Source organism: Hypanus sabinus, chromosome X2 (genome assembly GCF_030144855.1).
Source record: "Hypanus sabinus isolate sHypSab1 chromosome X2, sHypSab1.hap1, whole genome shotgun sequence".
Classification (NCBI taxonomy): domain Eukaryota; kingdom Metazoa; phylum Chordata; class Chondrichthyes; order Myliobatiformes; family Dasyatidae; genus Hypanus; species Hypanus sabinus.
Genome location: NC_082739.1, coordinates 27,881,679 through 27,899,180, shown reverse-complemented (window position 1 = coordinate 27,899,180; position 17,502 = coordinate 27,881,679). Strand labels below are relative to the sequence as shown.

At 40.0% G+C, this 17,502-nt stretch overlaps 1 protein-coding gene across 2 annotated transcripts in view; it reads left to right on the top strand.

Annotated features, from left to right (window-relative positions):
• The window catches only part of siae (sialic acid acetylesterase), a 66,111-nt gene extending 62,637 nt beyond the window's left edge, over window positions 1-3,474 (top strand). For both annotated transcript variants that reach the window (XM_059957132.1, XM_059957130.1), the window contains exon 10: window positions 757-3,474. In XM_059957132.1, coding sequence (XP_059813115.1) covers window positions 757-987 — 231 coding nt within the window. In that variant the 3' untranslated portion in view covers window positions 988-3,474. The remainder of the gene's footprint in view (window positions 1-756) is intronic.
• The last annotated feature ends 14,028 nt before the right edge of the window (window positions 3,475-17,502 follow it).

Below are 17,502 nucleotides of genomic sequence, written 5' to 3'. Positions count from 1 at the left end.
TTGTGGTCTCTATGCTTAAGAGGCAATTAGATAAGCTCTTAAATAAGCAAGGCATAGAAGGATATGGACCTAATGCAGGCAAATGGGATTAGTGTAGCAAAAAGGCTAAAGGGCCTGTTTTTCTGCTGTACCATGCCATATTTAGATATAGAGAATTCCAATAAACAGGTATGTGTTGGCAGATTTATTAACACATGTTTATTCAAAACTTTCTCTGAGTAAGAACCAATTATCGCTTGCTTCCTTTGTACCGTCAAAGCCTTTGAGTTATTAATTCAGTCAGATAAATAAATGCTGATCGGTGCTGTATGGAAGAAAAAAATTGTTCTCTCTCTGAAATCAATCCCTTGCATAGCCCCATGCTAGGAATTGAGCAGTCTCTCTACTACTCTTTTAATACTGTAATCGTTGCTCCTCCAAAATCATTGTGTACTGTAATGATTGTTGGACATACTCAACACTTTCCAATTACTTGCCCCTGAGAAATGCAATGAGGAGGAAGATGGTGCCATACCACTGTGATGTGTGGTACCCATAATCATTTTCTGTGTCTGTCACACTGATTGGCAGGTTTCTGTCAGGAGCAGGAAGCAATAAACTGGGCAGAGCTTTTCTTGGCAATTCAGGGCCAAATTAGTTTGTAGTTGTGGAATAAAATTGTCTGTGATCATTTTTACATGAACAAGTGTGTTGAGATTGGTGAGCTGTTGGTGGACTGAACCAGTATCAATGATTGGATGTTTTTATTCCCCATAGGTTCGATGCTGTTTAAAGTGGTATAATTCAAACTGTACGTGGGTTTCGGCCCCTATGGTTAACAGTTCTGTCAACGTAGTCATTTTGTCACTGGAAGAGTGCCAGCAGAAAGTGAGTGGAGTTCGTTACGCATGGAATGAATGGCCCTGTAAACTGAAGAAATGTCCTCTCTACAGCAGAACTTCTAAGTTGCCTGCCCCAACATTCATGACACCCAAAAATGATCATTAATATTAAAAAAAAACATTGTTTTTGTTGAATTAACAAAGTGAGCAGGTCAAGTTATAAAATGCATATTGAGCCTTCTATCAGCCCTTCAAAAATTGATTGTTCTTGTGACTCTTTCTTATATAAGATTAATTTTGATTCAGCTGTCTTTTAACTGACAGTGATACTGATTTTTGAAAAGTACAAAATCTGAGAGATCTTTGTAGGTGTATTATATTTAGGTATGGCCATATCACTCATGCTTAAGATTAATATATTTTCTAATGCATCTTTCCCAGGTGTTTCTGGGTAATATATTCTACATTTTGCTCTAGTAATGATTGTCTTAAGTTCCTGCATTCTTGGTAGATTGGAAGAAAGGTGTGTAATGCCCAAGGATTGGGAACCTGCAAAGTATGATTTAAAAATTAATACAAAGTTCTTGAAACATTGCAGGGTAAATATGGAGCATTCATTTTTCCTGGAATCAGTCTTATTGCTTTGCTTTCTAACACTAGGAGTGCCATATTGCTGCTCCTTTACTACTCCCTCCCTTGTTATTCAAGTGGATGTACAAAGATATTAAAGCCCAAGAAACAGAAGCTTCCTCATTTGCTCTGCTATTCACTAAAATTACAATTTGATGCCAGTTTCTTGCACTAACATAATGTTTCTTAAATCTGTTGATATCTAAAAATCTTACTAATCTGTATAAACTGTATTTCGTAGTGTAGTCTCTATAACCATCTTGGGTGGAGTTCCAAAGAGTCTTCTTTTCTTCTGGGTAAAGATGTTTCTTCTTGTCTTGTTCCTGAATGGATGTCCCCATATTTTGAGTTTGTGACACCTGATTCTATTGCTCCGCCTTGAGGGGAAATAATTTCTGCTGCATATGTCCTGTTACATTCCCCAAGACTGATACGGTGGCACAGCACCCAAGTCTAATCCTGACCTTGAATGCTTTTTGTATGGAGTTCCCCCTTTCTCCTAGTTCACCCAGTGGATTTTCTCCAGTTGGAGTGTTTCCAGCATTTTGTGTTTTATTTCAGTTTTCTAACATATTTTCATGAACTGTTAATTATTTGTTACAATAGGTTAATGAAAAGAGTTGGAATGTGTGAGAGTCCTTAATTTGCTGAGTACAAGGAAGTAAAGCAAGGAGGCCTGGGACTAGCTATTTCCCATTTCGTGCCAAATCAGCGAAATGGCTCATAAGCAAATCAATGCAAAATCAAATTATTATTACTTGCCAGCTTAATGGCTGACTAGATTCCCATATAGTGTTGCCTTTTTACTGAACATAACCATGTGGCTCAGTCATCGGGTGGAGGAGAGCATATTATATGTCACTGGCACCCACTCTGTGAGATGTGATATTGAAGCATGAGAGCCAATAATGTTTTTGCTTGGCCGCTGATAATTTTGTGAAGATTTGATACAGTCCATCCATCCAATTTAAATTGGAGGCAGTAAAAAAAGGATGAGCGTTTACACTCTCAGTAGTTTAGATTTGCACTATAAATACAACTGAAGTACAGAACATACAAAATAGAATGCATTCACCTAAATGAAGTCAAAGCTGAGAAGAGTGCAAAACAGTGGAATCTTTAGAAGTTGATGAGAAAGGGGTGAAATGACCAAATGTGCAAGCTACTTGCATTGAAATGTAACTGTTGCTCAGCCAATGAGGATGCAGTGATGTACATTGTGTTTACTAGTTGTTCACGTGTAGCAACAGCAGCTGGTTGGGAAGGGACTCCTGTTGCAGTATTCGAACCTCCGTTGTCTGAAGAAAGGTCAGTGTAGGTAACTGGTCTGGCAGAGCAGTGAAAGGAACTGTGGTTGATGGTCCTGCAACAGAGAAACACTCCCCAGTGGAAGAGTCGGACAAGGCATTTAACCTTGGATCTGCACCATAAGAATTTGCTCATTATCACTTCACTTCCTATCCTGCTGCAGCTCTGATGAAATGGAGTTCATTGTTGTCAGTTTGCACTATTCTTTTAATCAGTCAGAATCGGGTTTACTATCACCAGCATGTATTGGGAAATTTGTTAACTTTACAGCAGCAGTGCATGATAATAGAGAAAATAACTGTGAATTAGAGAAAATATATATATACCAATAAAATAGTTAAGTTAAATAAGTAGTGTAAAAATGGAAACAAAGAAGTAATGAGGTAGTGTTCAAGGGTTCAATGTCCATTTAGGAATCAGATAGCAGAGGGGAAGAAGCTGTTCCTTAATCACTGAGTGTCTGTTTTCAGGCTTCTGTACCTACTCCCTGATGGTAACAGTAAGAACAGGGCATGACCTGGGTGGTGGGGTCCTTAATGATGGACACTGCCTTTTTGAAGCATCCTTCCTTGATGTCCTGGATACTACAGAGTCAGTGCTCATGATGGAGCACTCATTTTTGTTCACTGAATAACAAATAATACTGTAATAACTGAGTTTCTTCTCCTTGAAGCCCTCACTTATTGTGCAACTGTTAATAAATAACAATGTCAATAACATCTCCTTGTTTGGAATGGTATCATGTCCCATTTTCGAGGTGATTCCATGAGCTCTCAAATATACTGAGTTTTTCACTTTGCAGGAGTTGGGACTTGGAGCGAAAGTGGGAGACTTTGAGGTAAGTTAGCAACTTACTAAGTTGCTAGTAGAGTTAATAAACCCTTGTTAGTTAATTGTTATTTAGCTAATTAGCTAATTAACAGCAGCTAATTAAAAGTAGGTAGGCTCAAGAAGAGCATTCATCTTGGAGTGGCTAATGTGAAGGTGAGGCTTCGGTGGACAGGCATGGGTGTGGAGCAGGTCCAAACACAGAAAGTTTTATTTTTCTGTTCAGCTTTAGTGTTTCTCTCTATGTCAGCAGGTTGACAGCTAGGGTGGTGGAATGCTCCTGCAATGTGTGGGTGGTTGAAGTTTGTTTCTCAGAATGAAGGCCTTTGGTGTGCTGCCAGGTTTGGTGTTGGGAGCCTTGTGTTTATTATTTATATAAATGATGCAATTGCAAAAGGCTTGATCAATAGGTTTGCGGATGACATTGTTGACTATGTAGAAGGTTGATCAGTTTGGGAAGTGGTAAAAAGATTTCAATATAGGTAAGTGAGGTGATGCATTGACAGTCATAGAGCAATACAGTACAGATACCTGCCCTTCAGCCAAAGCAATCCTTGATGACAATTTTTCCCATCCAAATTAGACCCAAATTCCTGCTTTCTTCCCATATCTCTGTAGGCCCCTCCACGTACCTGTCCAAGTGCTTCTTAAATGATACTATTGTATCTGTTTCAGCCACTTCCTCCATTATTGTTTTACCTTGTTCTACCTCAATGCATTGTGTAATTTGATTTATATGAACAGTATGCAAGACAAGCTTTTCACTGATCTCAGAATTTGTGACAAAATCAAAGAAACAATGCCAACTGTTGTGAATGGTAGGCCAGTGGAAGGCAGGATGGTAATGGAACAGAGGGTCCTGGGAGAACAAGTACATTGCTCATTTAAAGTGAAGCCATAGGTAGACAGGATGGTGAAAAAGCACTTAGCATGTGTAGGCTCATCGGTCTAGGGCTATGATTCAAGCTTGGGGTGCGAGAGATCCCGGGTTCAAATCCCTGGTTTTAGTGTTTAGCTAATCTAGGAAGATGCATGAGGTCCACAGCAAATTGGCTGTTTGGATTCAGAACTGGCTTGCATGTAGAAGACAGAGGGTAATGGTTGAAGGGTTGGTGGTCTGTAATTGGAGTTCTGCAGGAATCTCTGCTGTGTGTGATGTATATGTATGACCTGGATGAAAATTTAGATGGGTGTGTTAGTATTTGGAGATGATACCAAGATTGGTGAAGTTATGGATAGTGTAGAAGACTGCCAAAGAATACAGCGTGATAAAGATCAGTTGCAGAAATGGGCAGAGAAATGGCAGATAGAGTTTAACCCAGATAAGTGTGATGTGTTGCACTGCAGTAGGGCAAATGCAAGGAGATGGTAAACTGTCAAGGGCAAGACCCTTAACTGTGTTGCTCAGCAGAGAGATCTTGGGATCCAAGTTCTTAGCTTCTTGAAAGTGGCCACACAGGTTGATAAGGGGGTTGACTTGTAGAATGTTTTTATTAGTCGATGCATTGAGTTCAAAAATTGGGAGGTTATGTTGCAATTTTATAAAATCCTTGTTAGGGCACATCTGGACAGTTTGGGTTGCCTCACAATATGAAGGCTGTTGAGGCTTTGGAGAGGGTGCAGAAGAGTTTCACCAGGATGCTGCCTGGTTTAGAGGGCATGTGCTATCACAAGAGGCTGGATAAACGGGTTGTTTTCTCTGAAGTGTTGAGGCGGGAGGTGGGGGAGATCTGATAGAGGTTTACAAAATTATGAGAGGCATAGAGAGAGGGGACAGAGAGTATCTATTTCCAAGGGTTGAGATGCCTAATACCAGAGGACATGTATTGAAGGTGAGAGGGGGTGGGTTCAAGGGGGATATGAGAAGTAAGTTTTTTACTCAGTCGTGGATACCAGGAATGCATTACCTGGATTGGTGGTAGAAGCAAAAACCTTAGGTGTTTGGGTGGCTTTGATTTGCTTTTTAGCTGGTTTGGCACATCATTGTGGGTTGAAGGGCCTGTTCCTCTGCTGTACTAGTCTATGTTGTGTGCATATTGGCATTCAGTCAGTTATAGAAGTTGGGACAATGCAAGTAGTTGGTAACTACTACATACCTACTACACTACTACATATTCCCTCATGGCTGATGAGGGAAGTAAAGGACAGTATAAAAATAAAAGAGAAGAAGTATAACATAGCAAAGATGAGCGGGAAGCCGGAGGACTGGGAAGCTTTTAAAGAGCAACAGAAGATAACAAAAAAGGCAATACACCAAGAAAAAATGAGGTACGAAGGTAAACTAGCCAAGAATATAAAGGAGGATTGTAAAAGCTTCTTTAGGTATGTGAAAAGCAAAAAAATAGTTAAGATCAAAATTGGGCCATTGAAGACAGAAATGGGTGAATTTATTATGGGGAACAAGGAAATGGCAGATGAGTTGAATGGGTACTTTGGATCTGTCTTCACTAGGGAAGACACAAACAATCTCCCAGATGTAATAGTGACCAAAGGAACTAGGGTAACGGATGAACTAAAGGAAATTTATATTAGGCAAGAAACGGTGTTGGATAGACTGTTGAGTCCCCGGGACCTGATGGTCTGCATCCCAGGGTACTTACGGAGGTAGCTCTAGAAAACGTGGGATACATTGGTAATCATTTTCCAATGTTCTATAGATTCAGGATCAGTTCAGTTCCTGTGGATTGGAGGGTGGCTAATGTCCCACTTTTCAAGAAAGGAGGGAGAGAGAAAACAGGGAATTATAGACCGGTTAGCCTGACGTCAGTGGTGTGAAAGATGCTGGAGTCAATTATAAATGAGGAAATTACGACACATTTGGATAGCAGTAGAAGGATCAGTCCGAGTCAGCATGGATTTATGAAGGAAAAATCATGCTTGACTAATCTTCTGGAGTTTTTTTGAGGATGTAACTATGAAAATGGACAAGGAAGAGCCAGTGGATGTAGTGTACCTGGACTTCCAGAAAGCTTTTGATAAAGTCCCACATAGGAGATTAGTGGGCAAAATTAGGGCACATGGTATTGGGGGCAGAATACTGACATGGATTGAAAATTGGCTGGCTGACAGGAAACAAAGAGTAGCGATTAACGGATCCCTTTCGGAATGGCAGGCTGTGACCAGTGGGGATTGGACACGCTGGAGGCAGCCATGAGGAATATATAAATGACTGCAATGTGAAAATGGATATGTTTGCAGATGGCACAAAGATTGACAGCATTGTGGATAAATGTAGAAGATTGTCCAAGGATACAGTAGGATATAGACAGGCAAATGGCAGACAGTTTAAGCTGAACAAGTGATGTTTTGCATTTTGGCAGGGCCCTTAACAGCATAAATGTATAGGATTTTGAGCTTCAAAACCATAGCATGCTGAAAGCAGCTACACAACTTGATAAGTGGTAAAGAAGGTACAGCATCCTTGCCTTTCCTGGCCAAGGTATTGAGTTCAAGATTCAGGCAACTACTTTGAGACTTAAATTCTGGTTAGGCTGCATCTGGACTATTGCGTTCAGTTTTGGTTGTCCTATTATAGGACAAGTGTATACAAGAGGGGTTTACTATGATGCTGCATGGATTAGGAAGCAATTGGGCAAACTTGGGTTTTGTTTTCTCTGGAGCGGTGAAAACTGAAAAAGTTATGAGAGGCATAGAAGATGTTTGATTTCCATATCCCTGGGCTAGATCTACATGCAGAGTTCTGTCCCTGTATCCCTGGGTCAGACCTGAAGGCAGGCACTTAAGATAAGTGGGGAAAAAGTTCAAAGGAGATACATAAGCACCAGTCTTTGACACAGTACGGTGATCGCCTGGAATACGCTGCCTGTGGTTGTGAAGGCAGAGGTTTTTTTTAAGATCTTAGATAGGCACATGAATATGCATAGAATGGAGGGATATGGGCCACATGCAAGAAGGAGGATTCAATTTAATTTGATGTCATTAGCTAAATATGTTTGGCATAACATCACGGCCCAAGTGCCTGTTCCTGTGCTGCTCTGTTCCCTCTTCTCTGAGGATCATCACCTCTTTGTGTTATAGAGGCTTATGAGCTTCTGAGATGCCAAGAGTGAGGCTGTCTGGAGCTCAGCTCCTTGTAAGGTCAAGGGGTAGGTTTCAGACAAAGAGCAAGCCAGCCAGGAGTAGTGGAGCTGGCGAAAGGTAATTACACATCACAATGTGGAGGAACGCTGCAGCAATGAAGGGTCCCCAGTCACCTTGCATGCCATGCCACTGAACCCTGACTCTGAGCTGTCAAGGACTGTGTGGTGACTGTCCATGCATCAGTCTCCCCACATTAAATAGACATGCACAGGCATTCTCTGTTAAGGGAATAACCCCTTGGGAGAGCATCATACTTGACTCCAGTGATTACATTATTATTATTATTACCACCAGTACTGTTCTATGTTTATGGGTGGAGCTAAGTGATGATCACCTTGTTGGGATTGTACTACAGGGCCCAAATAGTTAGCCAGAATTAGAGGGAAAAATGTGCAAGGAGATTGTAAAATTTGCAAGAATAATAGGATTATTATTACAGGGGTTTTTCTATACTTTCATAACATAGACTGGGATTGCTATAGAGCTAACGGCTTGAATGGGGCGGAATTTAAATGTTCAGGGAAGTTTCCTCATACAATACTCTGACAAGGCAAGGGTAACACTCGACCTACTCTTGGGAACTGGGGCAGGACAAGTGACTGAGGTGTCAGTGGGGAAACTTTGAGATAGTCTGCATTACAGCAGAGGAGGTGCTGGACATCTTAAAAGGTTCAAAAGTTCATTTATTATCAAAATATGTGTCCATGTGCAACTCAGATTCATCTTCTCCAGATTACCATGAAACAAAGAACTTGAAAGTTGTTCAGAGGGAGACAGCAAACCACCCCTCCCCCTCTGCTGCACAAAAATAAAGGTATTCTGCTCTTCAACCCTCCTCCTCCCCCACAAAACAGAATAACATTGACCCCCAAACCCCCCCGCACAAACTTCAAGAACATCAAGCCCCAAGCAACTCCTCCCTGCACAAAAAACTGAAGCAAGAGCATCACTCCCCTCTCACAACAAAACAGAAAAGGAACAGGCAAAAAAACACAATATAAAAACCGTTATTCTGGAAAAAGTCTACTACATTTCATCTATAGAATAGTCAATCCATAAATGCAGAAACATCCTCTGACATTCATCGAAAGAGCGAGCCACCACACATAGCAGCGGCCTTCCCGCCTCCCACAGCAAGCCACACAGCGATAGGCTGTTCACAGACAAGGCTGGCAGTCAGTGCTGAACTCTCGCTTGCCTTCCACATTCGCTTCAATGTCTCCATCTTCCTAAATGCTTTAATCAGCGAAATGAAATCTAACATTGGCTCTCAGTTTCTTTCCATTGCAGCTGTCCGAGTACATGTTGGTGAGTGGATAAGGCATCGGTCTAGTGACCTGAAGGTCACTGGTTCAAGCCTCAGCTGAGGCAGCGTGTTGTGTCCTTGAGCAAGGCACTTAACAACACATCGCTCTGTGACAACACCAGTGCCAAGCTGCTTGGGTCCTATTGCTCTTCCCTTGGACAAACCGGTGGCGTGGAGAGGGGAAGGCTTGCAGCTTGGGCAACTGCCAGTCTCCCATACAACCCTGCCCAGGCCTGAGCCCTGGAAACCTTCCAAGGTGCAAATCCACGGTCTCACGAGACTAACGGATGCCTATTATATATTATATCCGAGTACATACTTGCTTCCCAGAACCTTCTCGGACAGCAAAGTGCTGGATCACTCGATCTCCAAACTGTAAATCGCAGTCCCAGAAATATGTTCATGATGAAAAACAGACATAAAAGTAGTAAAATAGACAATTTTGTGGGCTACACGATCTGCAGATGCTGGAAATAAATAAAAACACAAAATGCTGGCAGAACTCAGCAGGCCAGACAGCAGAGGTCAACTGAGGTAGTGTTGTACACTGGTGCCAACTAGGTCAAAAATATATGGAAATTCATAAATCTTTATGGTATATCCAAGAACATTGGGAGATTGGAGGAGAAATTGTGGGAGTTTTGGCTGATTGTGGGGTGAAGTGCCAAAGGACTAAAGGGTAGTGCATGTTTTGCCTTTATTTAAGAAGAGGTGTTTTTAAAAAAAAACACCTGGGAACTAAAGACCAGTTCAAACGAAAGAAAATCTGCAGATGCTGGAAATCTAAGCAACACATAAAATGCTGGAGGAACTCAGCAGGCCAGGCAGTGTCTAAGGAAAAGAGTACAGTCGGGAGGGGTGCAGTAAAGAGCTGGGAAGTTGATTGGTGAAAGAGATAAAGGGCTGGAGAAAGGAGAATCTAACAGGAGAGGACAGGATATCCTAAAGGTTAACCACCAGGTTGTATCGGCAGTAAGGAAAGCGAATGCTATGTTGGCATTCATTTCAAGAGGAATAGTGTATGAGTAAGGAGGTGTTGACGAGGCTCTATGGGGCACTGGTGAGACCTCATTTGGAATACTGTGCAGTTTTGGGCCCCCCATCTTAGAAAGGATGTGCTGATGTTGGAGAGAGTTCAGAGAAGATTCATGAGGATGATTCCTGGAATGCAAGGGCTAACACATGAGGAGCATTTGTCAGCTCTTGGGCTGTATTCATTGGAGTATAGAAGAATGAGAGGGGATCTCATAGAAACATTTCGAATGTTGAAAGGGTTGGACAGAGTAGATGTGGAAAGGCTGTTTCCCTTGGTGGGTGAGTCCAGGACAGGAGGCCACAGTCTTAGAATTAGAGGGCACCCATTTAAAACAGAGATGAGGAGAAATTTTTTTAGGCAGAGGGTCGTGGATTCATGGAATTCGTTGCCACATACAGCTGTGGAGGCCCAATCATTGAGGGTGTTTGAGGAGGAGATTGATAGGTATCTAATTAGTCAGGGTATCAAGGGATATAGGAAAAAAGACTGAAATTGGAACTAGACGGGAGAATAGTTTAGCTCATGGTGGAGTGGTGGAGCAGACTCAATGGGCTGAATGGCCTACTTCTGCTCCTTTGTCTTGTGACCTTGTGACAGAAGGCCATGGAAGAAAGAAAAAGGGGAGGAGCGTCAAAGGGAGATAAGGTGATAAAGGGAAATGGTGAGGGGGGCGGTGTATTACTGGAAGTTTGGGAAATCAATGTTCATGCAATCAGGTTGGAGGTGACCCAGATGGAATATAAGGGGTCTCGGCCCAAAATGTCGACTGTACTTTTTTTTTCATAGACGCTGCCTGGCCTGCCGAGTTCCTCCAGCATTTTATGTGTGTTGCTTGGATTTCCAACATCTGTGTTGAATTGCCTTTATTTCTTATATCCTTCACATACATGAGGAGTAAAAAATCTTTATGTTACTTTTCCTTCTAAATGTGCAATGTGCAACCACAGTAATTTATTATAATCTATAGTCAATGTAATATAAAGTACTTTCAAGTCAGCGTGAGTTCATCAGTCTGATGGCCTGGTGGAAGAAGCTGTCCTGGAGCCTGCTGGTCTTGGCTTTTATGCTGTGGTATCACTTCCCGGATGGTAACAGCTGGAATAGCTTGTGGTTGGGATGACTTGGGTCTCCAATGATCGCTCGGGCCCTTTTTACACACTTATCCTTGTGAATGTCCTGAATAGTGGGAAGTTCACATCTACAGATGCACTGGGCCATCCGCACCACTCTCTGCAGAGTCCTGTGATTGAGGGAGGTACAGTTCCCATACCACGCAGTGATACATCTGCAGATTTTCTCTTGTTTGTGATCGGGATAGAAGGTGTTGCTCCTCCAACTTGTGTGGCCTCATCATGACAATGGAGGAGGCCATGGATAGACATAACAGAATGGGAAGTGGAATTAAAGTGGGTGGCCACTGGGAGATCCTGCTTCTTCTAGTAGACTTGGTGAAGCGGTCTCCCTATCTACGTTGGGTCTCACTGATATACAAGAGGCCACACCAGGAGCACTGGATCACTGGATACAGTAGATGGCCCAAATAGACATGCAGGTGCAGTGTTGCCTCAACTGGAAGGACTGTTTGGAGAGCATTCTGATAGGCTGCATCACTGTCTGGTATGGCGGGGGGGGGGGGGGGGGGGCTACTGCACAGGACCAAAAGAAGCTGCAGAGGATTGTAAATCTAGTCAGCTCTATTTTGGGTACTAACCTAAAAAGTACCCAGGGAGCAGTGTCTCAGAAAGGCAGCGCCCATTATTAAGAACCTCCAGCACCCAGGGCTTGCCCTTTTCTCACTGTTACCATCAGGTAGGAGGTACAGAAACCTGAAGGCACACACTCAGCAATTCAGGAACAGCTTCTTCCCTCTGCCATCAGGGAGGAGGTACAGGAGCCTGAAGGCACACACTCAGCGATTCAGGAACAGCTTCTTCCCCTCTGCCATCAGGGAGGAGGTACAGGAGCCTGAAGACACACACTCAGCGATTCAGGAACAGCTTCTTCCCCTCCGCCATCAGGGAGGAGGTACAGGAGCCTGAAGACACACACTCAGCGATTCAGGAACAGCTTCTTCCCCTCTACCATCTGATTCTTGAATGGATATTGAATCCTTGGACACTTCCTCACCTTTTTTAATATACAGTATTTCTGTTTTTTGCATTTTTAAAAAATCTATTGAATATGTATACTGTAATTGATTTACTTATTGTCATTATTATTTGTTCTCTGTATTATGTATTGCATTGAACTGCTGCTACTAAGTTAACAAATTTCAAATCACATGCTGGTGATAATAAATCTGATTCTGATTCTGAATGGTAGTGAGGGAGGAGGTCTAGGGGCATGTGTAGCACTTGTTTCGCTTGCAAGGTTAAGTGCCAGGAGGGAGATCAGCTGGGGGGGGGGGGGGAACAAATGGACAAGTGCATCACATAGGGAGCAACCGCCGCGGAAAGCAGAAAGTTGGGGAGGGGGTTGGTGGAAGGGAAAGATGTGCTTGGTGGCGGGATCCTGCTGAAACTAAAGACCAGTGAACCTACCATCCATGGTAGGTAAGTTATTGCAGGGGATTTTGAGGGATAAGATATACGTGCACCTGAAATGATGGGTTGATTAGTAATAGTACAGTTTTGTGCATGGAAGATCAGGTCTTGCAAATTTGACTTGAGTGTTTTGAAGAAGTAACCAAGGTTGATGACAGCAGGGAGGTAGATGTGCTGTATATGGACTTCAGTCAGGGCTTTGAAGTTCCTGCGATGTAAAGTTAGGATGTATGGACTGCAGTTAATTGGATATATCATTGGCTCAATATTAGGAAGCAGTGGGTGGTGGTGGAAGGTTATTTCTTGGACTGGAGGAATTAGTCATTGGTGTTTAGCCCATTGTTATTTGTCATTTATTTTAACTACTTGGATGAGAATGTACAAGACATGGTTAGTAAGTTTGGAAATGAAACTAAAATAGGTCATATTGTGGATAATGAACAAAATGATCAAAAATTACAGGGGATCTTAATGAACTCAGTAAGTGGGCTGAGGAATGGCAAAAGAAGTTTAGTTTGGATGAGTATGAGGTGTTGCATTTTGGGAAGACAAATCAGGATAGGCCATTCCCAATGAGCAGTGGGGCCTTAGATTGTTGTAAAAACAGAGAGAACTAGGCACACTAGTATACATTTCCCTGAAATTTGAATCATGGGAACACAGGGTGATGAAAGTAGCTTTTGGTACACTGGCCTTCTTTAGTCTGGACACTGAGTATAAAAGTTGAGGTTGTAGTTGTACAAGACAATAGTGAGGCTGCACTTGGTGTAATGTGTTCAGCTTTTGGTCACCCTGCTACAGGAAAGACGCCATTAATCTGGAAAGAGTGCAGAGAGATTTACAAGTGTCTCCAAGGAACTGAGCTGTAAAGAGAAGTTTTATTTGTTGGAGCATAGGAGATTGAGAGGTGATCTTGTAGAGGTATATAAAAATCATGAGGGGTATAGATTGTGAATGGAGTCATTTACCCAGGGTTAAGGAATCAAGAGGGCATAATAAGAAACTGAATGGCAACATTTTTCATTCAGAGGGTGGCTTTTATATGGAATGTGCTGCAACAAGAAGTGGTTGAGCCATGTACATTAACAATATTTAAAAGGCACCTTGACAATGAATAAAGGCATGTGGGTCAACGTGGGCAAATGAGAATAGATTAGGTTGGCATTTTGGTGAGGGTGGACTGGTTGGGCTGAATTACTCTATGGCTCTAAATGGAGCCTTTCTTGTCTTCAGTTCTGATGAAGTGCCCTAACTTAAAATATCAACTGTTCATTTCTCTCCATAATGCTGCCTGACCTGCTGTGTTCCTCCTGCATTTTCATTTGTTTTTGTGTATTGCTCCACTCTGCCATCTGTCGTTCTTATCTCTCCAAACCATTTTTAAAAAATGTTTTTAATTCCATGGTGCCAGATATTCTGCAAATACTCAACACTTCTCTGCTATCAGGCTGCATCCCAAAAGCCCTGAAAACTGCAGCTATTAAGCCTCTTTTTGAAAAAGAACAACCTGGATGCCTCAGTAATTAATAACTACAGGCCTATATCAAACTTACCATGTTTAAGTAAAATCATTGGAAAGGTTGTTTATCGACAACTCAATAGTTTTTGGCTCTAAGCAACTGTATGGATGTTGACAACACCATAGCACTGAGACTGATCTGGTCAAGGTTTTAAATGACATCCGTTTAAACCATGATGGTAAAACTTCAGTTTTTTATAATTCCTTATATCAATCAGAATTTGCTGAGGATTCTTCTATAATAAATAAATTTTTAAGGAAATTGAATATTCCAAAATTAACAGTAGAGGATAATGTATTTTTAGATACACCTATCACGGAAACTGAAATAAAAAAGGCTATTTTTTCCAATGAGTAAAGCTTCTGGTCCAGATGGTTATTCTGCAGAATTTTTTAAACCTTTTTACTCTATACTTTCTCCTTGGCTTTGTAAAATTTTTAAAGATGCATTAATTACAGGCAAATTGCCACAATCTTTTTATGAAGCTTCTATTTCGTTAATTCTTAAAAAAGATAAAGACCCTATTGAGTGTACATCCTATCGGCCTATATCCTTGCTGAACACAGATTTTAAGATTTTTAGTAAAATTTTGGCTACTAGATTAGAAAATATATTACCTCGAATCATTTCTGAAGATTAGACTGGATTTATTAAAAATCGCTATTCATCTTTTAACATTAGAAAATTAATAAATATTATTTACACTTCCTCACCCAAAATACCAGAATGTGTCATTTCTCTAGATGCTGAAAAAGCATTTGATAGAGTTGAATGGCCATATTTATTTAATACAATGCAGCATTTTAATTTTAGTTCAAAATTTATATCATGGATTAAATTAATATACCATAAACCCTTGGCTTCGGTTTTTACCTACCAATAATCAAAGATCTCCTTTTTTTCAGTTATTCCGTGGTACAAGGCAAGGTTGTCCTTTAAGTCCTTTACTATTTGACGTTGCTCTAGAACCTTTGGCTATAGCTATTCGTGAATCACCTAATATTTTTGGTATTACTCGTGGGGAGGAGACGTATAAGTTATCATTATATGCTGATGATTTGTTACTATACATATCTGACCCTGAAAGATCTATTCCTGCTATTTTGTCTTTGCTTGCTCAATTTAGTAACTTTTCTGGTTATAAATTGAATTTTAACAAGAGTGAACTATTTCTATTAAATATGCAAGTTCCAATTTATAAACGTTTACCATTTAAGGTTATTACAGATTTATTTTACTTATTTAGGTATTAAAATTACTAAAAAGCACAAAGATTTATTTAAAGTTAACTTTTTACCTTTAATTGACCAGATTAAGCAACTTGCTACCAGGTGGTCTCCACTATCTTTGTCATTGGTTGGTAGAATTAATGCTATTAAGATGATGGTATTACCCAAATTCTTATATTTATTTCAAGCATTACCAATTTTTATTCCTAAATCTTTTTTTGATATTATTGACTCCAAAATATCTTCTTATCTTTGGCAGAATAAAAATCCTAGACTAGGTAAAAAATATTTACAGAAGCCTAAGAAGGAAGGTGGTTTGGCTTTGCCAAATTTGAGATTTTATTACTGGGCAGTTAATATACGATATTTAATATTTTGGACACAAGAATTGACTACAGCTGCCTGCCCACAATGGGTAAATTTGGAATGTAAATCTGTACAAGACTTTTCGTTGTTTTCAATCTTAGGATCTTCACTTCCTTTTTCTTTATCTAAATTGAATAAACAATTAACTAATCCTATTGTCAAATACACATTGCGAATCTGGTTTCAATTTTGTAAATTTTTTGGTTTGAATAAGTTTATTCTATCATGCCCTATAGTATCTAATTATTTTTTTTTCGGCCTTCCTTTATGGATCAAACTTTTTTTTATGGAAAACAAAAGGCATAACATGTTTTCATGATTTGTTTTTAGATGATAATGTTATGTCCTTTGAACAGTTATCTAATAAATATAATTTACCTAAAACTCATTTTTTTAGATATTTGCAAGTTAGAAAGTTTTTGTATAATGAGTTACAGTCTTTTCCGAAACTAGGTCCATTGGACATTACGGAAAGAATTTTGGCTCTGAGTCCTTCTCAAAAGGGTTTAGTAGCTGTCATTTATAATATGATTATGAATATACAGCCAGATGTATCAGAAAAAATTAAGAAGGAATGGGAAGAAGAACTTCATTGTCTTATATCCACTGAGCAATGGGAGAAAATGTTACTATTAGTTAATTTGTCCTCTATTTGTGCTAAACATGCCCTAATACAATTTAAGGTTGTACATAGAGCTCATATGTCTAAGGATAAACTTGCTCGATTTTATTCTTAAGTTAATTCAACCTGTGACAGATGTCATTTTGATGTTGCTTCATTAACCCATATGTTTTGGTCTTGCCCTTGTTTACAAAATTACTGGAAAGATATTTTCAGTATTATTTCAAGAGTTTTGAACATTAATATCCAACCGCATCCTTTTACTGCAATATTTGGTTTACCAATGGTGGATAATAGTTGTCTATCCTCTTCATCCCGATGAATGATTGCATTTGTTACACTAATGGCTAGAAGATCTATTCTATTGAATTGGAAAGAAATTAATCCTCCAACTATATTTCAGTGGTTTTCTCAAACCATTTCTTGTTTGAGCTTAGAAAAAATTAGAAGTGTTGTTTTTGACCCTTCAGTTAAATTTGAAGAAACTTGGAGACCATTTATTCAACATTTTCATATGAGTTGAATTGTCTTTTCCTAAACCTTACTTATATTATCCTTAATTGTTTGGATGGAGGTTCGGAGTTATTGGCACTACTGTATATGTACTTAACATTATTCAATGGCCCATGTTGGTTAGTGTTTTTTTTTTGTTTTTTTTCTCTTTTCTCTGGGGTCTTTTTCTTTTTATTTCTTTGTTCATCAATGTTATGAGTTTGGGAGGCTATATATTTTATTATTATATGAATGTCTATTTAAACTATTAATTATGTACTCTCAAATACTTTGTATTCATGTTTCATTTATGTTTGTTTAAAATTAATAAAAAGATTTAAAAAGAAAGAAAACTTCAGTTTTGGTTTTCTGGATCTCAGTGCTGCTTTTGACACAGTTGACCAAGGCACATTACTGGACAGACTGGAAAACTGGGTGGGACTTTCCAGTCCCAGAGTGAATTAAATCGTATCTACAAGACGGGGACTATTTTGTGTCGATTGGTAGCTGCATATCTGACCAAACCAAAACGACATGTGAAGTGCCTCAAGGGTTCATACTAGGGCCTCTTGTGTTTAACATATACAGGCTCCCTCTAGCTCAAATCATGGTAAGCAACAAAATATCTTACCTTAATTATGCAGTGACACTCAGATTTATATAACATCATCAAGTGACTGTGGTCCCATATAATCACTAA